The 25770-nt window shown below is 36.3% G+C and overlaps 1 protein-coding gene across 2 annotated transcripts in view; it reads left to right on the top strand.

The window, feature by feature from the left end:
• fam184ab (family with sequence similarity 184 member Ab) overlaps positions 1-25770 on the top strand; it is a 97058-nt gene that overhangs the window by 52342 nt on the left and 18946 nt on the right. For both annotated transcript variants that reach the window (XM_057823024.1, XM_057823026.1), the window contains exons 14-17: positions 2903-3115; positions 11685-11838; positions 16288-16415; positions 22748-22932. In XM_057823024.1, coding sequence (XP_057679007.1) covers positions 2903-3115; positions 11685-11838; positions 16288-16415; positions 22748-22932 — 680 coding nt within the window. The remainder of the gene's footprint in view (positions 1-2902; positions 3116-11684; positions 11839-16287; positions 16416-22747; positions 22933-25770) is intronic.

The following is a 25770-nucleotide window of genomic DNA, read 5'->3' on the forward strand; positions in this document are numbered from 1 at the left end:
AACCTTAACGTCTGTCAATCATCGTTAACTTTAATAAGCAACTCCAGTGCACGAGACTACGTGATCGGATCGGGACAGCTCTATGAAATACTGCATTTATTTCTGTGTTTTTTAATTGAAAAAAAAAACTGATTGAGACTGAGGGTGCGAAGTTTTAAGCACCAAGTATGTTAAAATAATATTCATCGAGTAAATATATAACAAACTAGGCCTGCAAGCAGGACTGAACGGGCCCTCGCAATCTAGCGCAACTCGGACGTCATGCAACTCGGACTGTGTGCAGGTCAGGGTGGTGGCAGATCGTCCTCTCTAATCATCTCATTAGAACCTAACATGCGCGAAAGTTGCCTCTTTACATTCACACACCTAAGAGATAAAAACCCCTATTGGACAGAGGACTACAAAAAAGGAGCGAATAAAGGGTCATCACAGCAACAGACAGAGACATGTGGACATGGGCCGTAAAATAAGAATTTTAAAAGGTCTTGAAACTACAATGACCAACCTGAAAAGAACTGGACATATATTTCAAGAAATGAGTGACTTTCTATTGCCACTAGTTGGCGCTGTAGGGTTGATGCAAATGACCCCTACAGGACCCTTCAGACTATGACTCAACAAGCACGATATGTTTGGCGCAGATATGTTGTAGAAGTTATGACTGTTCAAAACTTGTGGTGAGACGAAATGGCTTCAGTCATTTTTACTTCTCCTGTTGGACCCTTCTGCTTCAACCAAACCTCAGTATTTTTCATCAGGCACCTGAACACATGTCTTAAGGCTCCCCTGATGCAGGTTTGAGGTGAATAGATTTTTTTCCCTTGGAGGAGGAGCCTGTTTCGTAAAAAAGGCATTTCCTGTTCCCACTAGGGGGCGCTAGGCCTAATGAGTAATATTTCAATGCACTCGTGTTAAGGGTGGGATGCCGCATATACATGCCAGATATGAAAAAGATTGAACGTTGTTTCAAGGAGCTATTAGTCCTTTACTGAATTTGTCATTTTGCCGAAAAAATGGCCGACTTTGGCACCACGCCCAGGTCAGACCCATGAATGAAAACGCACCATTTTGAAAGGTTTAGATTTCATATGTCTCCTGAATTGTCTAACCAATTTTGAAGATGATCCAACTGATTCCCTCTGTGACAAGGTCTCAAATGTGCACCCTGTTAATTGATAAAAATTTCACATTCGATCCAAAATACCCGATTTCCTGTTGGGTTTGGAATATGGGTGCAAGAGACTTTTTGGAGCAGTTTTGCACAAGGTATCGACTCCCCAAATTTCATTGCTCTACGTTAAAAAAACCTAATAGGAAACGCCTTTTTGAAAAATTCAAGGGGGCGCCACTGAGCCATTTTGTTACATTTTTTTGTAACGTTGCAAGATTATCGAAATCCACACAAAGCCGCATGTATGTGCAAAATTTGGTGAGTTTTTGTGCATGTCCAGGCCTCCAAATGTAAACTGTACTAGAAATGGACAGAAATTTCACATTCGATCCAAAATACCCGATTTTCTGTTGGATTTGGAATATGGGTGCAAGAGGCTTTTTTGAGCAGTTAGGCATAAGGTATCTACTCCCCAAATTTCATTGCTCTACGTTGAAAAAACCCAATAGGGAAGGCCTTTTTTAAAACTCCTTTCTGTCGCCACTAGTTGGCACTGTAGAGTTGATAAAAATGACCCCTACAGGACCCTTCAGGGTATGACTCTCAACAAGCATGGGAAGTTTGGCGCAGATATGTTGTATATCTGCTGAGTTATGACTGTTCAAAGTATTTTGCGAGACAAATTGTTGACGATCATTTTCACTTTCATGTTTGGACCCCTCCGCTTCAACGAAACCTCAATATTTTTCATCAGGCACCTGAACACAGGTCTTAAGACTCTCCTGATGCAGGTTTGAGGTCAACAGATTTTTTTCCCTTGGAGGAGGAACCTGTCTCGTAAAAAAAGGCATTTCCTGTTCTCACTAGGGGGCGCTAGGCCTAATGGGTAATATTTCAATGCAGTCGTGTTCAGGCTGGGATACCGCATATACATGGCAGATATGAAAAAGATTGAAAGTTGTGTCAAGGAATTATTAGCCATTTACTGAATTCGGTGTTTTGCCGAAAAAATGGCCAACTTTGGCACCACGCCCAGGTCAGACCCGTGAATGAAAACACACCATTTTAGAAACTTAAGATCTCATATGTCTCCTGAACAGTCTCACCAATTTTGAAGATGATCCAACGAACTCCCTCGGCGAAAAGGTCTCAAATGTGCACCCTGTAAATCGATAAAAATTTCATATTCGATCCAAAATAACCGATTTCCTGTTGGGTTTGGAATATGGGTGCCAATGCTTTTTTGAAGCGGTTTTAGACAAGGTATAGACTCCCCAAATTTTATTGCTCTACGCTGACAAACCCTAATGTTATAGGCCAATTTTAAAATTTCAAGGGGGCGCCACTGAGCCATTTTGTTACAATTTTTTGCAACGTTGTTAAATTATCGAAATTTACAATTTTCCGCACGTATGTGCAAATTTTGGTGACTTTTCGCGCATGTTCAGGCCTCCAAATTGGCCGTTTTCATTTGCCCTGAAAAAAAAAATAAATAAAAAAAAAAAAAATAATCCTTTGCAAAACAATAGGGCCTTCGCACGCCTAGTGCTCGGGCCCTAATTAAGCAAAAGTCTTACATTTTTATTGAAAACTGCACCTAATAGCATGTATTTTTACAAATTGTTATAAAAAGTTACAATTCAGTAATATATTTTATTTTACTCGTTGATCTCAATCTTCGCAGATTGGTCCATATTAAAGCAAGTAGGCGTTCCATTTGCGAAACCACCAAAAATGCTTAATTTTTCAAGCAAACGATTTTCACCGAGCACAACTCAACACTTCTTTCAGATCTCGTTGCTGAAGCAAAGCCTGGAGATGCAGCTGTCACAGTCACAGTCGTCTCTACAGCAACTTCAGCAGCAGTTCAGCCAGGAGCGCGAGCACTTGCGCACGCAGCTGGACGAGCTACAGACGGAGCATCAGCGCAGACACCAGCGACTGCACGAAGCGCAGTGTTGCGCCCTGCAGGACGTCGAGCACGCGCGGCAACGCGACATCAAGGTACGCCCCCGTCCCGGAATCAAAAGTGGTACCTTCCCATCAAATTGCGTCAACGGCTGTCATTACGTAAAAGCTTCAGGTCGGGAAAAAGGCGTCCGTTCTTTTATTCATCATCTTCCAGAGTAGAAAATTTGCCGTGAGTCACACGCGCATTCATATTTATACTTATGCGCGAACGTCATTACGGGGTTCGAGAGCGGGAACGATAAATAAAACACCTTCTTTCTTCTTTCCTCCCACACGCTCGCTCTCATTTCCACAAACACAGACGCCAAATTGCCTGGCTTGGTTTATAATCATTAAGTGGAATTGCATTCCAAAGACTATGTGGGGACACGCTGGTGTTGCCGGGCAAGAAATGAAGTGTGGCACACGGAATTGCTGGTGATTCACTCATGAGTGCTGTTTAAAAAACTACAAGTTAAACTGATAGAATGAATCTTTTTCAGTCATGGAAGTGTCACTTTTATGGGGCGTCACTAGACCTAATACAGTTCTGGTGTACTGGCGAGCGAGCAAATTTTTTAAAACAGTTTTCTGTCATAAAAAGTCAGAAATAGCACTTTAACCCTTTAACACCTAAGCCTATTTTGGCCGAATTTGCATGCATTTGATGTTGCCTTTATATTTCAAAGAAAAAATAGTTTACAATGGCCAAATTGGGTCCCTTTTTTCGGGACACCTTGAACTTCATGTCTAAACTGTTGTTTTCTTCACTGACCAATTATAATCCACATGTTGGACCCAAAAAGACAAAAAAATCCCAAAATCTTTTTTCAAAATTTGTAAAGTTTTTTTTTTTTTTTTTTTTTTTTTTTTAAATTTCATTTCATTTCAGGCAGTTACATTCATCTTCACAAATACAGATCTTTGCTTTCAAGAAACAACAGAGACAAAAAAAGACACAAAACAAAACAAAATGCCTGAAAGGGAGTGGGACGAAGAAAACTTATTAAATCCCACCCCGATTTCTCAATAATCATCAAAATAAATAACTATTTTCCTGCAACCTGTTTCTGTTTAGTTACATAGAATACATCCTTCCCTGACACATGTAACGGGAGGGCCGAACCCTCAATATCGATTCCCTCAGTCAAAAGAGAGAAAAACAAGAACAACAAACCCAAAATATGTATATATATATATATATATATATATATATGTATATATGTATATGTGTGTGTATATATGTATATGTGTGTGTGCGTGTGTGTGTGTGTAAATATATACAAATACACACACACACTTATATTGCGTATATCCATACCAGTATGGTAAAAAGACCTACACAAACAGTGATGTACATTTAAGACCCTTCCTGAATATACTTAGACCAAATTAATTGTTTATAATGAAATTTAAATATGTGAATATTTTTACACTCTCTTAGTGATGAACTCAGATTGTTCCATAATTTAACTCCTCTTACAGACACACAGAAGCTCTTACGAGTCGTTCTAAATCTAGGAAGTACGAACTCCCCGTAAGCTCTTAAATTGTGAGCTCTTTCACGAATGGTGAAATGTTGACGTCCCATTGACAACCAAACATGCTCGACCAACCATTTTGAAGCTTGATGATATTTATTCAACTTGTTAGGATAAACATTCAATAGAAAAAAATAAGATTGAATAGTTTTATGTTTGACAATTCAACACAAACAGCAGGTATGGTCATAGGCGTTTTTGGCCTTCACACATACTATGGTCAAAACAGGCTATATAGTGTGCAAAATAGTGAGAAAAAAATGTGTATATATCATCTAACACATAAAGGGTTTGGAAGATGTCTCTTTGTGAAGTTAGGTGTTGTACCCATCACCTTATCAAAAGTATATACGTACATGCAATCAAGCTTCTCGCACACACATCTACATAAAAATTGAAAAGATTATAGTGAAGAAAAAAATATATAACATTGAAAAAAAGTATTTTAAAAAATATTTGACAAGTAGTTCAATTTCTTGGATTTTTCAGGCATGCGACCCAATAAAGTGTTTTTTTTTTTTTTTTTTTTTTTTTGCGCACTCAATAAAGCTTCTTCTTGAACACACACACACACACACACACACACAGCCTACTCTTTCGCCGTTTGCGCTCTACTGTCACTTCTTCTCGCCAAGACGCCGATTCATCAGAGGAAAACAACGACAAATACGACTCATCTTCTTCCTTGAGTTAATGAAATAATGCATTAGCTTGTGCTAAATGTAGTTTTAGATTCATTCTGCACGTTTCGAAGTCGCTCGCTCAAACCAACCGGTGTTGAGCATTTTTCGGCACGACACCGGCCGCTGCTTGCTTCGCATGCCTCCCTTTCAATAGTTGGCGCCTCACTCGGAAATTTATTAAAAATGATCACATTCGGTTCGTCCTTCCTGACATCACAACGACTCTTGGGATTAGTATTTTGTGCAGCTTTCACTTTTGAAAAAGGACAAGAAATGATGACAATATGGAGATGGATACATGGTCCATGCAGCGTTTTAATGTATATTTATGAGTGCAATAAAACTATAAAATTCAAATGACATTATCTCCCGTTTTTCTTGGCCGATTGACTTCAAATAAAAACTGGTGTGGACATCAACTTCCGCACTTTCAAACGAGACCAACCAGCAGCACGTGGGTGATGTAATTACAGCGTGACGAAGCTTCAAAGACGATATGCGTAAAAGCGTCGCAGCCGACACGTTCGGTGTTAAAGGGTTAAAGGGTACCATTGATAGAAAGACATGTCATTCTTAAAAGACAGATTTTATCATGAGTTATAATAATTTGATATTAAAACCCCTCGTAATGTTTTAATTTTAATAAAATATGTGAAAGCGAGACACAAAAAGGGTCCATGACAGTTGGTCGGGATCAATAAAAAACCTGAGGGAAAACCGCGGTGAGAGGCAGACAAGGAAAAAAAAAAAAAGGCAGGGATGCAACTAGCAACGGAGGGATATACAAACTGTCAAATGGTAGCAAGTCAATATCTCGGCAAGCCGCCTAGGATCGATTTAAAGACACTGCTGATGAGCTGGAATCGAATGCAGGTACGATGTTGGGAACTCATCCCACAGCTCTGTAACAAAACAATCTGACAAGCAGCAGAATGTGACAAAATCATACCGGCCGTCATACTAGCTTTGCCTGCTAGCTAGCACAGCTATTCTCCCAGTACAGTTTTGTTCCACCACTGGTTTTAACCCTTTCAGCAATGGCTACCTGCACTTTTATGTAGAAAAACACGCATGTGTTATCTTTATCTTTGCAAAAAAAATGACTAGAATTTTTCTTAAAACATTTTATTTTTCTTCAGCTTTTAATGTGCAATGACGTTTTATGACCTCGTCTTTTATTTATTTTATTTTATGTGTTTGTTTTATCTTTCAAAGTTGACTTATTTTGCTGTGTTATGCTATGAAAAGCACTTTGGTGTCCTTGGCGGATTTTTAAATGTGGTATACAAATAAAGTTGATTGATTGCTTGATAGAATTGCTTAAGTGATTGAAGGAATGTGACCGTCCCATGTATTATGGAGGACAAGGAGTGCCAAAATTCTATAGATGATTAAATGCATAATTAAAATGTTTCTATTTCAAAATTTTATGATTGATTTGTTTGTTTTTATTTAAACGTATATTTATTCATATCAGTTGTCATTTTTTTATTTTAATTTGTATGCCCTCCACCCCCCAAATTGTATTTGTATATTTATTTATTCTCGCATGCCTGGTCCTCCAAATGTATATCTCTATGTCTGTTTTATACTGCCCCGCAGTGGACAAAGTGTAACACAAGGTTCATTGTGTTGAAGCGAAACAAATATTAAGAGTGCAATTTTCCAAACTGAAAAACAAATTACACTTTTTTTTTTTGTTTGGAAGCTGGAATCGATGCATAGTTGTGCTGTCGAAGTTAAACATTCAATTTCGAAGATAAAGTAAAGGGTTTAACTTCGCACTGTATACATATTTAACATAAAAAATATATATACAGTATATATATATATATATAAAAAATCAAATTAATCAGATATGTTGTAATTATTTTTATCTTGATGAATCACATTTTTAAGAAGTTTTTATTTTATTTTTATTTTACAGGATTTTTGTGAATGATTCAAGTAATATAGAAAACTGCGATTAATTACATTTTTATGGAGCCCCTAACGGGACATTGACAGAAATACAATAAATTTAAGCAATCTGGTGCACACGAGAAACGATCTGGTAAACGTTAGCATTATATAGCATTTATGCTAGCGGACATTTGCTGTGCAAGTTAACCAATTGTTGCAATTGCTAACTTGCTAACTTGAAATTGTTGCAATTGCTAATTTGCATAGCAATAGTCCGCTAGCTATTTCATGCTAATGTTTACAACAATTGGCTAACTTGCCTAGCAAAAGTCCGCTAGCTTAAATGCTTTATAATGCTAATGTTTACAATAACTGGCTAACTTGCATACCAAAAGTCCGCTAGCTTGAGTTCTATTTAATGCTAATGTTCACCAGATAGTTTCTGGTGCCCACTAGAAGCAATCTGGTGCGCACCAGATTGCTTAAATTTATTTTATTTCTGTCGATGTCCCTTGAGGGGCTCCGTACATTTCAATGCAAAACAGTAGAAAAACATTAGTGCCATTTTAAGCCATTTGAATTTTGATTTAACCCTTAAATACCAGCAACATGAAGCAATTATCTGAGAATCCCCAAATTGGGATAATAAGGTCCTACCTTTTTTTCAAATTTGTAAAAAGAAAAGTCAAAATGAATATGTGCTAATATGAATAAGCGCTCTAATATCTGTATCCCTTGCTAAATCCTGTTTAATTTTCTCATGGAACCTGCTGATGCATGTGTTGACTTGCATCCATCATTTTTTTATCAAAAAGAAATGTCGAAATTCTGAATTAGTCTCAAAATCATGAAATTTTAGGTGTATCAAATGTGATACGTTTCGTTAAAAAAAGGGTTAAGAAGCCTAAAACTCCAAGTAATTTTAACAAAAATGATTTTGAACATATTGCCCGTAGTTAGCTGGGATAGGCACCTCCGCGTCCCTTGTGCGGATGGAAGCGGCATGGAAAATGAATGAATGATTTTGAACATTGTCCATGTTGTTTGGTGTTCTTGCGTCATTAATTAATCATAAGTAACTTGGTAAAGTCCCACCCTTGTATATGTATAGATTATTAACATTAATGCTGTCCAAGTTCAAGCTTCAACTTCAATCTCCACAGCTAAAACCTGGCGACCCGCCAGGCTCATAAAGCACTTGGGGAAACTCTGAAAGGGAAATACCTCCTGAACACAGTGGCATTAAATTTAAAAACTTTCATATCGTTTACAGTAAAACTTAAACAGAAAAGTCTCACTAATAATCATAATAATCGCTTGTTTTGCTTTCTAATTGCGAGCGCTTAAAAAACGCTCCGTGTTTTCTTCCATGCTGCGTCTGTGTTCGTTTGTGCAGCATCCGCAGTGTTGTAAGTTTCGCCTGGAGAGTGATAAAAAAGAGGCAAGGCGGGGCAGGGTAGGTGGGGGCATTTCATGTAATGGTGCGAGAAGGCTCCATTACATTGTTATTATCTCGCATCTCACTCATCTCAGACGGGGATCGTTCGGCTTGATGAAAGGAACAACGTGAAGCTTCTTAACATTTGGATATTAAAAAGTAAAAAAAAAAAAAAAAAAAAAAAACGCGCTAACAAACTGGAGTGCAACCATCATATGGGAGTGAATGGAAGGCAGTCAAGCGGATCATAATGCAGCAGAGTGCTGAGTAAGAATCTTCCACCTGCAAGATTTCCAGCCTTTAAATCACTTCTCCTTTATGACCAAGCACTCGGGTGAAGAATGTTTGCCTATGGGTCGCACTCGATCATCCTTACACAACCTGCGAGCAGCTTTAGTTTGACATCTCCATAAGCTGTTTTACATTCACTTAGCAGTTTGTTTTACTCATTCACGACCACTGACGATGATGGACGTTCAATTCATTTGGATTGGAAGGGACTGCAGCAATTGGATTGGACATCGATCTAGGTCAATGTCAGTGAAATTAGAAACAATTTTGAAAAAAATGCAAATTCTTAAGAAATTGTGTCGGATTTTGGGGCAATTCTGGGTCCTGATTTTGGGAACTTTCTGTTGTTTTCAGGGCAATTCCTGGTAGGGCTGCAGCTATCGATACCGTAATTTTCGGACTATAAGCCACTACTTTTTTCCTCCATTTATAATCCTGCGGTTTATATTCCAGTGCGGTTTATTTGTTGATTTATTTGGGTTAATAGGAAACCCATGCCTCCAAGTATACATTGCAGCCATAACATAACAACCAAAATTCATGTTCTGTGCTAATTGTTTATTTTTAGGGCTGTCAAACGATTAAAATTTTCAATCGAGTTAATTCCAGCTTAAAAATTAATCGTAATTAATAGCAATTCAAACCATCTATAAAATATGCCATATTTTTCTGTAAATTATTGTTGGAATGGAAAGATAAGACACAAGACGGATATATACATTCAATATACGGTATATAAGTACTGTATTTGTTTATTAAAACAATAAATCAACAAGATGGCATTAACATTATTAAAATTCTGTTAAAGCGATCCATGGATAGAAAGACTTGTTGTTCTTAAAAGATAAATGTTAGTACAAGTTATAGAAATTTTATATTAACACCCCTCTTAATGTTTTCGTTTTAATAAAATTTGTAAAATTTTCAATGAAAAAATAAACTAGTAGCCCGCCATTGTTGATGTCAATAATTACACAATGCTCATGGGTCCTGAAGCCCATAAAATCAGTCGCACCCAAGCGCCAGCAGAGGGTGTCAAAACTCCAAAAAAACACAAGTAACAAGTGTACGTTGCACTTTTCTGTCATTTTAATCTGTTTGAGCGGGGCATGTGCGTTAATTGTGTCAAATATTTGAACGTGATTAATTTAAAAAATTAATTACCGCCCGTTAACGCGATAATTTTGACAGCCCTAGTTATTATAACAATAAATCAACAAGATGGCATCAACATTATTAACATTCTCTTAAAGCGATCCATGGATAGAAAGACTTGTAGTTCTTAGAAGATAAATGTTAGTACAAGTTATAGGAATTTTATATTAAAACCCCTCTTAATGTTTTCGTTTTAATAAAATTTGTAAAATTTTCAATCAAAAAATAAACAAGTAGCTCGCCATTGTTGATGTCAATAATTACACCATGCTCACTCATGGTACTAACCCATAAAATCAGTTGGACCCAAGCGCCAGTAGAGGGCGCCAAACACCAAAAAAACAAGTAAAAAGCGGACATTACACTGTACTGTCATTTTAATCTGTTTGAGCGGGGCATGTGCGTTAATTGCGTCAAATATTTTAACGTGATTAATTTTAAAAATTAATTACCGCCCGTTAACGCGATAATTTTGATAGCCCTATTTTATTTATTTTTGTATACCGTTTGACGCTCAGCTCAGGTATGTTAATTTTTATATTCCTTATCCGATTACTCGATAATTCAAACCAACTACCCTAATTTTCGGACTATAAGCCGCTACTTTTTTCCCTCATTTTGAATCCTGCGGTTTATAGTCCAGTGTGGCTTATTTGTTGATTTATTTGGGTTAATAGGTAACACTTTATTTGACACCAGCATCATAAGACTGTCATAAAAACATCATAATTATGACAAGACACTATCATGGGCATTACTGAATGCTTATGACAGATGTCAATATGTGTCGTGGCATATTATGTCACTAAATCCATTTATGTCCAGCTCAGATCTTTTACGTCCATTCAAAAGTGAGATAACTAACCGACATCTATTCCAAGCATTCATTAATGCTTATGACAGTGTCATGTAATAATTATGACTGTCTTATGACAGTATTATGGCACCACTATCCAAGAAAATGATACCAAATACCATAACTAGCCATTAATGAAACAACTGGAACAGTAACTGAAGAAATAATTAGCACAGAACATGACTGTTATTTACATCTGTAGCGCCGCCATGCATGCTAGGAGGAATGTTGAATGAGAACAGTGATGAGAGCAGGTGGCAGCAGAGGTTGACTGTCTACCCCAAGGAAGCGGTGATGGCCAAATGAAGCTTTTAGTGACAATAAGGCTTTGCAGCCAATTGGTTCAAAGCTTAATGGTGGTTTATTTGGTCTCATGACAGTCTTATGGTGCCATTGTCTAATGAAGTGTTACCAGTTAATATCTTTTGGTGTAAATATCCCATAATATAATGAGGACAACTGCGGCTTACAGTCCAGTGCGGCTTATCTATGAACAAATGCCATTTTCATGTCAAATTTGGTGGCTGGCAGCTTATAGTCAGGTGTGCCTTATAGTCCAGAAATTACAGTAGTTCATCGATTAATGGACTACTAAAATAATCGATAGCCGCAGCCCTAGTTCACATCCTATTCTAGGCTACCTGATCGCTAATCCTGGCACATCTCGTTCATCTGCGCGTGTCGAATTGCACGCCGTCATGCGTGAACCCACCTTTTGACTTTCTCAAATCATTGAGATTTAACTTTCTTTATCCAGGAGCTTGAGGAGCGTCTGCGCCAGCACCACCACGCCGAGCTGCAGTCACTGCGGGAAGCCCACCGGCACAGCGTGGAGACGCTCAAGCAACAGTCGGAGCAGGAGTTGCAGACGCTGCGCTTTGAGTTGGAAGACGAGGGCAAGGCCATGCTGGGTAACGACATTCTTCTCTCCCTATAGCGAGACAAAATTGATGAAGCCACGGAATAACTTTGAGATCTGAGTCTCAAAACTTGAGTTTTGCCAATTTTACGAAACATTACACACCAAACCAGTAACTGAACCTTTAATTACTTTGTTTTTAAATTGGGGTAGAAATGTATTTTCTGATTCATTAATAAAATAATCTAAAATTTAATCAGTTATTAAATCAATGGTGAATAGTAAAACGGACAAAACCGAGACTAACAAAATTGCAATGTAATCGAGGTTGAAGCTTACCATAATTTTCGGACAATAAGCTGCTACTTTTTCCCCTAATTTTGAAGAACTGCGGCTTATAGTCCACTGCAGTATATTTGTTGATTTATTTGGGTTAATAGATCACTCTTTATTTGACGGTGGCTTCATAAGACCTCCATAATTATGACATAATACTTTACATCCATTCAAAAGTGAGATAATTTGCTGGAGGATGACACAAAATCACATCTGTCATCAGCATTCTTTAATGCTCATGGCAGTGTCATGTCAAGATGATGGACTTATGACAGTCTTATAGTGCCACTGTCAAATAAAGTGTAACTAAATACTAGGGTTGTTCCGATCATGTTTTTTTGCTCCCGATCGTTTTAGTTTGAGTATCTGCCGATCACGATATTTCCCGATCCGATTGTTTTTTGTTTTTTTTTTTGCTTTCGATTCAGTTCCAATCATTCCCGATAATTTTTCCCGATCATATACATTTCGGCAATGTATTAAGAAAAAAATGAATAAAACTCGGACGAATATATACATTCAACATACAGTACATAAGTACTGTATTTGTTTATTATGACAATAAATCCTCAAGATGGCACTTAAATTATTAACATTCTTTCTGTTAGAGGGATCCACGGATAGAAAGACTTGTAATTCTTAAAGGATAAATGTGACTTTGTATATTGTGACTAAATATTGCCATCTAGTGTATTTGTTGAGCTTTCAGTAAATGATACTGCAGCCATTTAACTTCTGCCCAAATGCATGATGGGAAGTGCAACCATAACTGTGCGTAGGGGCACCAATTGATATATCTTCTCTGCGTTGGGAAGGAACATAGGGTGTCAAGAAAATGATCAACTACTACCTTTCTTCCCCACATTACCTCCCACGTTATTTTTAATTGCTGAGAGAGGTATTGTAAGGCTTTAACCACATATAAAATGGCTCCAAAGGCTGTCAAAATTCTCTCTACTCATTATACGCTGCCTTTTAGTGCTATCTATAGGTAAAACGGCGTCTTTATAGATTGAACGCTGCAATGCGTGAATGGGTCGTGCAGCGCATGCATTAATTATTCAACGTTATTAATTAAAAAAAATGAATTACTGCCGTTAACGCAATAAAATTCATAGCCCTACTTTAAGCCAAAACTACTCTGGATGAGTGTAACACATTATGTCTGTAACGTTAAATACAATTAGAAAACGATTCAATTAAAAAAAAAAAAAGGCATGTCTGATATTTTTTTGCCGATTCCGATAGTTTGAAAATGACCGATACTTTGATGATGTCCCGATCGATCGGCATCCCGATCGATCGGGACATCTCTACTAAATACCATAACTATCAATTAATGAAACAACTGGAACAGTAACTGAAGAAATAATTAGAACAGAACATGAATTTCGATTGTTATTTACATCTTTAGCGCTGCAATGCATACTAGGAGGCATGTTGGACGAAAACCGCATTGACAGCAGGTGGCAGCAGAGGTTGACCCTCTCCCCCAAGGTAGCAGTGAGTGCCAAATAAAACTTCTTGAAGCAATCATGGTGTTTCATTTGGTCTTATGACAGTTTTATGATGCCGCTGTTAAGTAAAGTGTTACCGGTCAATATCTTTTGGTATAAATATCCCATATTCAGTGAGGACAGTTGCGGCTTATAGTCCTAGCCTATACACTTAAAAAATAACTGGTGGATTTACTCGATAAAATCATTGTAACAATTTGCACTCACTTTTATTGAGTAAATTTTACTACTTGGAGTATTAAGTTCAGTTCACAAGCAGTAAAATTTTTTCAGTGTAGATTTTCTATGAACAAAATGCCGTTTTTCATGTCAAATTTGGAGGGTGGCGCCTTATAGTCCCAAAATTTAGTCAGTTTTTCTTTGTCGAGTACGTATATTCTTCTAATGCATATGTAAACAATGCATTCCTACGTCCCCTTATCAATTTTTTTAATGAAATGCTTCCAGAAGGGAGTACAGGCACTTTGCCAATGAGTCTGAAGACAGTAACAGAACAGCAATGAATGAATACGTATAAGTACACGTGATTATATGTAAATATATTCCATCAACGTTCAATCCATTTTGACTGGGAGGGGCAAATGAACGAATTCAATTCACTCGCAAAAATCAAATCAGCACAAAAGCTCTCCCCACCCCTGATCAATCCCAAACTTCGGCCACCCAAATGGAACTTTCCAGATTGTGCCAAGTGTGTTCAACAGAGGGTGACAGCCCTGATGAATGTTTCCCCATTAACCTTCACGCTCAAGCTCCTGACACCAGAACAACGCCGCCATCCGTCTCACTGCTCGTACTCCTTTATTATCCCGCACTCCACTTCCTCTTTGCAGTGTGTGTGTGTGTTCTTTATCGTATTAAATCCAAGTGTAGAGCTATTAATGTGTCAAAAAGTGTAGGTGTGTATTTCTAACACCGTATCTTTACTCCTTCATGAAATACCCTCGGACAACTTTACACAAGTGTTAAAACACTTGAACTTTTTCAATATTACTAGACCGAAAAGGATACTTGACAACTATACACTATATCGGGGGCATAATTATAAACTGATTTTATCTATCAAATCAGGAAGAACGCAAAATATCGATCAATATCGGCCTCTTTTAGATATGTAGTTTTGTTCTAAAGAAATAGGTTTAAATCAAGTGGATGATGTTTTTCAGCCAAAAAATGCTAAATTGCTTTGTATTTTTTGTTGTTTTTGCACAGGAGTGTCAAACTCATCTTTGACGTGGACCATATCAAACTTTTTGTTTCCTTCAGAGAGCATGCTAATGGAGGCTGTCACGCTTAATCGATAAATCGGCAACTAATCTAATCGACGAATAACTGTCAAAAAGATTGATAAATATATCAATAGTTGACAAATCATTCAGACGCATTGTTGACCTAGAATTCTTCCAAATCCCTTTTTAAAGCCTTTTTGTATAGTTATATATATATAAATTAAAACGAAAAATGCATAAACATTCTTATGGTTGATATATTTTTTTACAATTTTCATTGATTTATTTTTCATTATTTATTGATTTTTCATTATTTATTGATTTTTGTTGAAAAAAATGTAATTAAAAAAGGAGAAAACGATAAATATTTTTATTTTCTATTTTGTATTTTTCAGACTAAAAAAAAATTTTTTTTAATTTGTTATTATTTCCTTTTATTTATTTTTATACATTTTTTTCTAAATTATTTTTCCATATACATTTTTTTTAAAAAAAAAAAAAAAGAAAAATACAGTGTTTTATGTATTTTTTTTATTTTTATTGATTTATTTTTCATTTGATTTTTTTACATTTTTAGTTCAAAAATGAAAACAGTAAATATTCTTTTTTATGTATTTATTTTGTATTTTTAGACTAAAAAAATGCAAAAATGGAAAAAATAGTAAATATTTTTTGATAATAGTCTATTTTTCCATATACATATTTTTTTTTAAATTTAAAGGGAAAATACAGTAAATATTCTCATATTTTATGTATTTTTTAAATTTTTACTGTTTTATTTTTCATTTTTTTGCATTTTTAATTTCAAAAAGGAAAACGGTAAATATTCTTGTTCTTGTATTCTTATTTATTTTGTATTTTTAGACAAAAAAGTAAAGTAAATATCAAGTAAATATTCTTTGATTCTTCTTATTATTCTTTTTTTTTTACATTTTTAGAAAATGTCTTTTTTCATGTACATATTTAATGTTTTTTTGAAGGGAAAATTTTGTTATCTAAAAGAAATTAAAATAAATAAAAATCTTAATGCTCCTCAATGACAGCCTAAGGACTACGGAAATTTTATTTACTTTAAAAAAAATTTGATGTTCGCTGAAATTTTAAGGGCCACACAAAATAACATGGCGGGCCAAATCTGGTCCACGGGCCTAATTTTGATACTTGTACGTTCAGTGAAATAGATGTAAACATTACATAACATATGTATATATATTGTGTTAAATGTTTACATAATTACCTAACATGTTACATGTTGATGTAATATTGTATTATATCGATTCAAAATCAAATCGTGGCACACTTTGTAATACCTGCAAGTATTGTAACGATCGATTATGGTGTCATAGCATCATGAAATTTCTTGATTTACTTTTCTACACTGCGTACATCAACAACAAATGTGTCAATGGTTCATTTCAGCATCTCTGCGATCGGAGCTGAACCACATCCACGCGTCTGCCATCGAGCACCTGCGACAAAACCATCAACAGGAAGTGACGGCTGCCAAGAAGGAACTGGAAAAAACGGTGGAGAAAACCCGCCTCCAGGTACCGTCGATACGTTTCCGACGACATGTTTAAAGTTTTTTTTTTTTGAACGTGTGTGTTTGTTTTGGTGTGGCTAATTGGACAAATGCTGTTTGCATAAATGTGTTAAATTGGCCTCTGGGCTCTCTGCCCGCTTGCATGCAAGCAAGCACGCTTTGCTTCGTTTTAATGAGCGCACTGCTTTTAAATAACATGCGTCATTTTTTGTTATCGCAGCGTGGGGGCTCTTTGCTATTTAAATGCGTTTTAATGAAGCTCTTGTATTGAATGTCGTTAACTCCTTGAATTTACTTTGAAGTCATGTGGCGTCCAATCACCCTTTTATCATTGAGTTTATAACGAGTTGACGAACACTTCAAATGGATTGAAAATCTATCACTGTCAAAAACGTGTTAAAGGTGCGATGAAATGGTTCACCTAGTGACTTTAAAATGATAGACCTTATTTTCGGTAGGGGTGGGAACGTCTGGGTACCACACGATACGATACAATAATTAGCCTAACGCGACTGCTACGCTAATTAGCGTGCGACAAAATATCGAAATAGTGATATATCGTGATACATTGCATCCGAAAAGGTTATCGATATATAAGGGCATGCCAAGAATTTAGATACTGTTTTAAAGAGGTGTCAATGTTTAAAAAAGGAGCCAACAAGTTGCTACCAAAATCTTCCTCCGTGATAGTGTCTCAGTTAACTCAATGGCTGAAAGCGTTCAATGCCCATTCCATTAAGACAGGGATGAAAGTTCATTCGAAACCAGAGCACTCACAGTGAAGGAGTTTGACCTTTTTGCCAGACGGCCGGAATCACGGCAGCCAAACTGTCGGAACCGCGCTAGCGCAATTCCAAACTGTCGGAACCGCGCTAGCGCAATTCCAATGTCCCGGGCCGGCGGAAGTCCGACAACCCGGCCAAAAGGCCGAACTCGACGACGAAAAATTTCCTGTTTGCATCTATATGGTTCCGTCTCCATTCAACCAATGTCGCAATTCCGCATCAAAACGATGTAGTATTCATGCCAGGCCCTAGGGGGCAGTGCAGATTTACAATTCGACAGCGAATGATGCACTATGACCCCGACAACCTCCTCAGCCCGGAAGACAACATGCCCGCCAACTCCAAGCAATGGCCTTTTTCTTTTGCTCCAAAAGGCACAAAAATTGAAACATTCAACATATTTAAATTAAAAATATTATTAAAACAGTAAATTAAAGCTGACGTTCCGCCATTTGCTGTTTTTAAAGTTTAGTAGCACTGCTGCGCACGCCCAATGTGACGTGTGCGAGTGCTGATGTTATCGGCGCAGGAGCTTTCCATTGATTTGGATGCAGAGCAAGCCCCCGCAATCGAATCCTACCACTTTGGAGGCAGGATTCCAAGGTTTGCGTCTTTGCCAACGCCATATGAACGCGAGGCCACACAGTCATTGCGTCTTGGTGTCGCAGAGTCGCCATGTAAACTGCCCCTTAGTCTTAAGTTCCTAACCCCTTGCACTGACTCCATTTTGAAAGCTGGAAAAATGCTTCGAAACACAAGTTGACAATTTATTCCAAGTCGTCAGCAATCTTAAAACACAGAGAGACCCAGGCGAGGAGGCAAACTGGATCTACGGTCAACGTATTACAAGTCAACAAAAGATTTCCAAGAAAAATGACAAGGAGTAGTTCAACATTCAGTCTTTTAAAGGTTCCTGTGAGGTGGACCGTGGTCCGAAGAAGGGTGTGTTTGGCCGTTGTTTAGGTTTATTGTCGGTTGTGGATTGGACAGGAGGAATGGGCGTTACTGCTATCCTCAGCGCTACATGAGTGCTGAATGTTCACTTCTTGGTCGCGGGTTCCTCCGTATTAGGTGTTCCTTGTGGCAAGACAAGATGTCCCGCCATTTTTTCTGGACTGTCCAGAAGAGGGATTTGGTGGTGCTGACGTGGGCTTGTGGAGGTCTTGCCTATCACCTGCTTGTCAGCGTCAATCTTGCTCAGTCAGCTGCATGACGCGCACTTTGGGCTTCCGTGGTCAGAAGGCGTCCTGTATCTGTTCTGCCCTTATCCGCCCATTGTCTTGGCACTGCAAATTCTAATTATTTCAAGTCCAACTGTTCATAATATCAAATATATTCTGCTTGTTTTTTCTTAAACTATGATTTAAATGCTATTTATTTTGTATTGGATTTGCTAGAGTAATACAAACCGTCAAACATGAAATATGAGAAAAGATACTATTCCCTTCATCACTCTTTCCGATTTTCGGGGTATTTACCGGTCAGTTTCTGTTCATTTTAGGGCATTTGCAGGTCTTAATGTAGAAAATTCAGTTGAAAATGAAAATGTGAAAACTCTAAAATGAGAAGTCATCGAAATATTTTTAACAAATATGAATTAAAGTAACTTAAGAAAAATGAAAATTGAAAAATGTGCATTTATTTTTTTTACGATTCATAAATTTCTCTTCATTTTTTTGTTTTTCCCCAAAATGTTTCTTACATTTTTAAAATGCTTTCTTTTAAAATTTCTACTTTCAGTTAGTATTCAAAATTTTCCTCTATTTCACGTTACTTTTTTCAAATCTTTATTTTATTTTTTTAAATACATCATTGTAAATTATTTCCAATTCATTTTCTAAATTTTGTGTATTTTTTAAAATATTTTTGATGTCTTTTCAATTTAGGATTTTCTCATTTTTAGTTTTTTTAATTAAAGTGTCTCTATTTTCCTTTTATTAGGTTATTATTATACTACATATAGAACTTGATGTATATTTGTTAACCCAGGCATCAAGAGGTTAAATTACCCGAATAAATTGGACAGTTTCAGTTCTATTTTCAGCACAGTGAGACACGGTCCTCTGTTTCACTTGGCTAATGTCCTCATTGGATTAATAATTGAAGCCTTTTTCTTATTTTTAAAGATGTAAAAAAAAAAAATTGAGGGTGGAAATAGTTGGAGTGAAGAAGAGCAGAGGAAATGAGCTCATTAATGTTTTGTGGGTCGGAAAGGGAAGAAAAGCCAAAGTGGTTTCAATACAGTGAGCAGATGTGTCATCTGGCAACGCATCTGCGCGCAAAAGGGAACTTCTAATTAGCATCTTTGATTACATTGGAAACAAGTCGCAAGGAAACAATCACCATGGAAAATGAAGACTGAGCGATTGTTAGCACCATTTTTATTTTTAGAAGCACTAGAAGTATCAAAGGTTTTTTCATTTTTACATAATTTGAATTTATGCTTTTATGAATGCATACTTTCAATCATGAAATACTGGAAGAAAAAGCGATTTGTTTTAAACAGTTGTTCAATGTATTTATTGCAAAAGATTACGTTTTAAATTTTTTACTATATTGAACAATTGAGCAAAATAACTTGAAAATAACTGAAATTAACATAGATATGAACAAAATAATAACTATCTACTTTTAATATGCATTTTAAAAAGTGGATAATTGGAAAAGTATTTATTTTTATATCATAGACGAAAACTAAAGGTAAAATAAACTATTTCGACACAACATTTGACATTTTATTTCCAGTTTTTTATGTAATATTTGACAAAATATACAATTACAATTCATGAAATAAGGAACTATACATATATTTATATGTAAATAATAATATTGAAAGATTTTATAAACAAAGAATCTAACATTAACTATTATTTTATCATTATATTCAAATATTTTAACTGCATATTTTAATTTTATTCACAAACTAGAAACTAATTTCTGGAGAAATTACGATTGGGCTTTGATGTTGTAGATACGGATCTATCAGGTCACTTCCTGTTGATTTGGGGACGTTTCGGGGACATGTCCTGTTGTATGGCTGTCAATTGCATCAACTTACTTGGGCATCAGTTAAGTGTCAGTGGGCTGTCATGATAAGTTTTTGGTCAAAAATCACATCCACACAGATTTTTCTGCCTTTGAAAATGACGAGGGAAATTTGAACTTACATGGCCGTCAATGGCATGGACGTGCATGGCTGCAAAAATCACAAGGACCTATGTTTTCCTGCCATTGAAAATGAATGGGAAATTTGGACGTACATGGCCGTCATTGGCATCCACTTTCTTGGACACCAGTTGAATGTCAATGGGCTGTCATTGTAAATGGTCAAAAATCACAAGGACCTATGTTTTTTCTGCCATTGAAAATGAATAGGAAATTTGGACGTATATAACTGTAAATGGCATGGACGTGCATGGCTGTCAATGGCAGCAACTTACTTGGGCGTCAGTTGAATGTCAATGGGCTGTCATGGTAAATGGTAAAAAAATCACAAGGACCTATGTTTTCCTGCCATGAAAATTAATGGGAAATTTAGCTGTACATGTCCGTCAATGGCATGGACGTGCATGGCTGTCAATGGCATCGACTTACTTGGGTGTCAGTTGAATGTCAATGGGCTGTCATAGTAAATCGTCAAAAGTCACAAGGACCTATTTTTTCCTGCCATTGAAAATTAATAAGAAAATTGGACGTACATAGCCGTCAATGGCATAGACGTGCAAGGCTGTCAATGGCATTGAATTACTTGGGCGCCAGTTGAACGTCAATGGGCTGTCATGGTAAATGGTCAAAAATCACAAGGACCTGTTTTCCTTCCATTAAAAATGAATAGGAAATTTGGACGTATATGGCTGTCCATGGCATGGACGTACATGGCTGCCAATGGCATCAACTTACTTGGGCGTCAGTTGAATGTCAATGGGCTGTCATGGTTAATGGTAAAAAAATCACAAGGACCTATGTTTTCCTGCCATTGAAAATTAATGGGAAATTTGGCTGTACATGACAGTCAATGGCATGGACGTGCATGGCTGTCAATGGCATCGACTTACTTGGGTGTCAGTCGAATGTCAATGGGCTGTCATGGTAAATTGTCAAAAATCACAAGGACCTATAATTTCCTGCCAATGAAAATGAATGGGAAATTTGGACATACATGGCTGTCAATGGCATCCCATTAAAAATGAATGGAACAGTTTTTTGAAAATTTTGGGGGAAGTGTACGTTTTTGGCAAATTTTGTATGCAACTTTATGCCTTTTACCGTCCTGGAATTTTTGATGTGTAAATTATGGGATTTGGTCAAAAATTGTATGGACGAGATACATTTTTTTTTTTTTTACCCGCGTTTACAGGCGAACGGAAAATTTTTGAGGGTCATTTGAAAAATTCCCTGCGTCACTCGAAAATTCTGGTCATTTTGATTTGCCTTGCATATAATAGTATTCAATATTCAATAATAGCCAATAATATATAATTCAATTTCAATAATATTCAGTATTAGGAATTTTTATCTCTTTTATTATTTTTTGATTAAAAATACGTCTAATTTTAAAAAAAGGATTAAAAAAAAAAAAAACAAGAACCAACACCTCAACACTTGAAAAAAGTTTTTAAAAGTTTTTATTTTTATATTCTTTTGCATTCTGTTGTTATTTTATATATTTTGTTGTTTCATTTTTTTTATCATATTCTCAAAAGATAATTCGTTTAAAAATATATGTAATAGGGCTGTCAAACGATTAAAATTTTTAATCGATTTAATCACAGCTTAAAAATAATCGTAATTAATGGCATATCAAACCATCTATAAAATATGCCCTATTTTTCTGTAAATTATTGTTGGAATGGAAAGATAAGACACAAGATGGATATATACATTCAACATACGGTACATAAGTACTGTATTTGTTTATTATAACAATAGATCAACAAGATGGCATTAACATTATTAACATTCTGTTAAAGTGATCCATGGATAGAAAGACTTGTAGATCTTAAAACTAGTAGCCCGCCATTGTTGATGTCAATAATGACACAATGCTCATGGGTGCTTAAGCCCATAAAATCAGTCGCACCCAAGCGCCAGCAGAGGGCGACAAAACTCCAAAAAACACAAGTAACAAGTTGGCATTGCATTGTGCTGGCATTTCAATCTGTTTGAGCGGGGCATGTGCGTTAATTGTGTCAAATATTTTAACGTGATTAATTAAAAAAAATTAATTACCGCCCGTTAACGCGATAATTTTGACAGCCCTAATATATACTTACTGTCAAGTTATACTTCTCACTCCTTTTCGAATATTCATATTACAGAATGCCTTTCTTATATTTTATTTGATTATTGTTATTCATTATTGCTACTTTATTAGTCAGTATAAAGTAAAGTATGTTCATCATTATAATTATATTTAGAATTTAAACCAACCAGATGAGTGATGATTGTCATTTGCTATCGTACACGCTTTCTATGATTTTATCATGGCTTGTGATTGGCTAAACCGCCGTTTTTCCATCCCTGACCACCTTAAACTTACTTTTCCCATCAGGAGCGCGAGCTGCTGGGTCGCACCTCCGAGCTGCAGGAGGAGGTGACGCGCAGGAAGAAGCACATCGCACAGCTGGACCATCAAATCCACACGCTCAACGAGAACATCAGCAGCCTGACCAAGGAGCTGGAGCTCAAAGGCAAAGAGGTGCTCAAGATTCGCAGCGAGGCCAACCAACAGATCAGGTACAAATTTGCCGAGGAACAACAAGCCATCGCGTTCAACTGTCGCTCGGCTGATTTTGTGTTTTGACTTACACGCAAAACTTGGTGTCATGTCACTCTCGCTTAAGGTTTACAATCAAGCGCAACATAAAACAAAGGGGAATTACATGTTGTGCATTTATAATCACTGCACAACTTTTCGCTCTGAGGTTTTATCACATTTTGGCTGAGGAAAGTGAGATAATGTATTGTTTTTCCCAACAAAAATGTCTCTTTTAAGGTTTCCATGTAAGTGGGATTTATTTTGTAGATGAACTTTTGGCTTCAAAACAACATGAAATTTTAAAAGCAGATCTTTTGCTAGTTTTTGTTTAAAAAAAAAAAATGTTAAAATCCGCCTCAAAAACGTTTTTATGCACCAAACAATTGACTCTCTTAACTACCGTACACTATATTAGATTTTCTCATACAGTATATTTGTCACAAAAAGCTACATTTTACCATCTTGTGTATTAAATCACTATTTTCTCAAAAAAGCTCAACCAGAAAAAAGGATTTTTTTTCCTACTAAGGATTTTTATTTTTTTATTTTTTTTGCTTTTAAAAGTAAGTTCAAATAATCGAGTAATCTGATAAGGAACATAGAAAATTAAAATACTGAGCTGAGCCTCAAACTGTGTAAAAATAAATAAATAAATAAAATAAATGAGGATGTAAATACAACAAAAGAACAATTGGCTAACTTCCATAACAAAGTCCGCTAGCTTAAATGCTATAAAATGCTAATTTTCTTTTCTTTTTTCTTTTTTTTTTTTTTTTTTTTTTACAATCCTCTTATCAAATGTTTCAAACGCATATTCCAACAAAAAACGGCTAAATATACCAATAAACAAACAAAAACAAATGGAGGAATGGGCCAAAATACCAGCAACAGTGTGTGAAAAGCTTGTGAAGAGTTACAGAAAACATTTGGCCTCCGTTATTGCCAACAATGGGTACATAACAAAGTATTGAGATGAACTTTTGGTATTGACCAAATACTTATTTTCCACCATGATTTGCAAATAAATTCTTTAAAAATCAAACAATGTGATTTTCAGTTTTTTTTCCACATTCTGTCTCTCATGGTTGAGGTTTACCCATGTTGACAATTACTGGCCTCTTTAATATTTTTAAGTGGGAGAACTTGCACAATTAGAGGTTGACTAAATACTTATTTGCCCCACTGTATATGAAAATGAAAATCTCCATTACTCCTTGATGTCTGCGATTTCTGCATCGCGACCCTTGTTATATTACCATGTTTCACCCATAAAAGCCCGAAAAAATCCAGCTGTGGCCATTCACATCTGTGTCTTGACACTCAATGATACATGTTATATGGAGTTTTTGGATCCAAACAAGGTAAGTATATGATAATATCTCGTTAAAATCATGGCGTCTTTAATTCTGCTCTCGCGTGCTCTCACCTCCAGTTAGGGTTTTGCTATTTAGAAAATGTATATTTTTTTAAATGCCCTCCTGTTCAAAATTTTTCTCCCCCCAGAAAATTGAGATTTTAACCTTTCCAATGATGTACACACATGCAAATAGGACAATTTTGGGGGTCTCAGAGCGGAACTTCAAGTCACCTAAGTGTTTTCCGCCATATATTTTTTGCTTCAACAGGCTCTCGTTGCATTCAAATGTAATATTCGGTCGCCAAAACATTCACACATATGAAAGCTCGTATAAAAAACTAGAATCTTCATTTCTTGAGCGTGTTGGGAATTCTTCGTTGATTTCGCTGCTCATTAAAATGTGTGTGCGCACACAGCATGAGTCCATTATGTAACAGCTGTGGTTGTGTGTGCATGTGTGTGTGAGAATGGCGGTCAGAGAACTAAAAATAGGAAATAATGAAATAAATGAATGAATGCAGTGAGGAGATGAGGACAAGGGTTGTGTTCATAAGAGAGCGATAATATTTGGAGGAATTTATATCACAATTTTTGGGGGGCAGATGTGTCGGTTGTAGATAACGATGCAAGGTATCAGTTGACGGCGATTCCGTTTTGACGTCCATCGGCGTCAATGGCATGAATGGTTTGATAGGAGATTTGAATTGTTACAAAACTAATATTTAATACTGTTTCTGCCACAAACAGTTATTGTGATAGTTGGCTAAATTCAAGGGGTGTAATGGTACACAAAAATCTCGTTTCGGTACGTACCTCAGTTTTGAGGTCACGGTTCGGTTCATTTTCGGTACAGTAAGAAAACAAAATGGAAAATATAAATGTGCTAGTTGTTTATTACACACTTTTGTGCTTTCAACAATAGGAACATTAGCCAATACAAAGCTAGAATTCGGCTAAAAAAGTAGCGGGTATTTAAAGATAATCCAACAACAATTTGCCTTTCAGACCCCGTGTATTGGTAAGCTTTCTTTCTGAAAGAAAGAAGAAAAAAGAAGTCCTGCGCGAAAGAGAAAAGCAATCCCAATGACAAAGATTTTAACATGCATTTTACAAATGAAATGCCTCAATGAATCTTTTTTTTTTTTTCTTATGAACGGTTTTCAAAAGCTTTATTGGTGGATTTTCTCAAGTTAAAGCGGCACATAGAAATCAATAAATTGTGTAAGCAGGATCTGTGTATTATTATTTAATGACAGGTGTTTTAGCTCATTTCAATTTATTTTATTTAAATGGGCTATTATTTATTTTATTATGTGTTTATATTTTACAAATGTCATGTTGTATTCATTTATATTGTATATTTTATGTTGTATAACTTTAGTCCCGATGTGAATATTAGTTCCTACTTGTTTTGTTGTGGTAGGAGGGTTTTGTATTGAACACGGGGCCGTGTTGGTTA

This window comes from Corythoichthys intestinalis, chromosome 19 (genome assembly GCF_030265065.1).
Source record: "Corythoichthys intestinalis isolate RoL2023-P3 chromosome 19, ASM3026506v1, whole genome shotgun sequence".
Classification (NCBI taxonomy): domain Eukaryota; kingdom Metazoa; phylum Chordata; class Actinopteri; order Syngnathiformes; family Syngnathidae; genus Corythoichthys; species Corythoichthys intestinalis.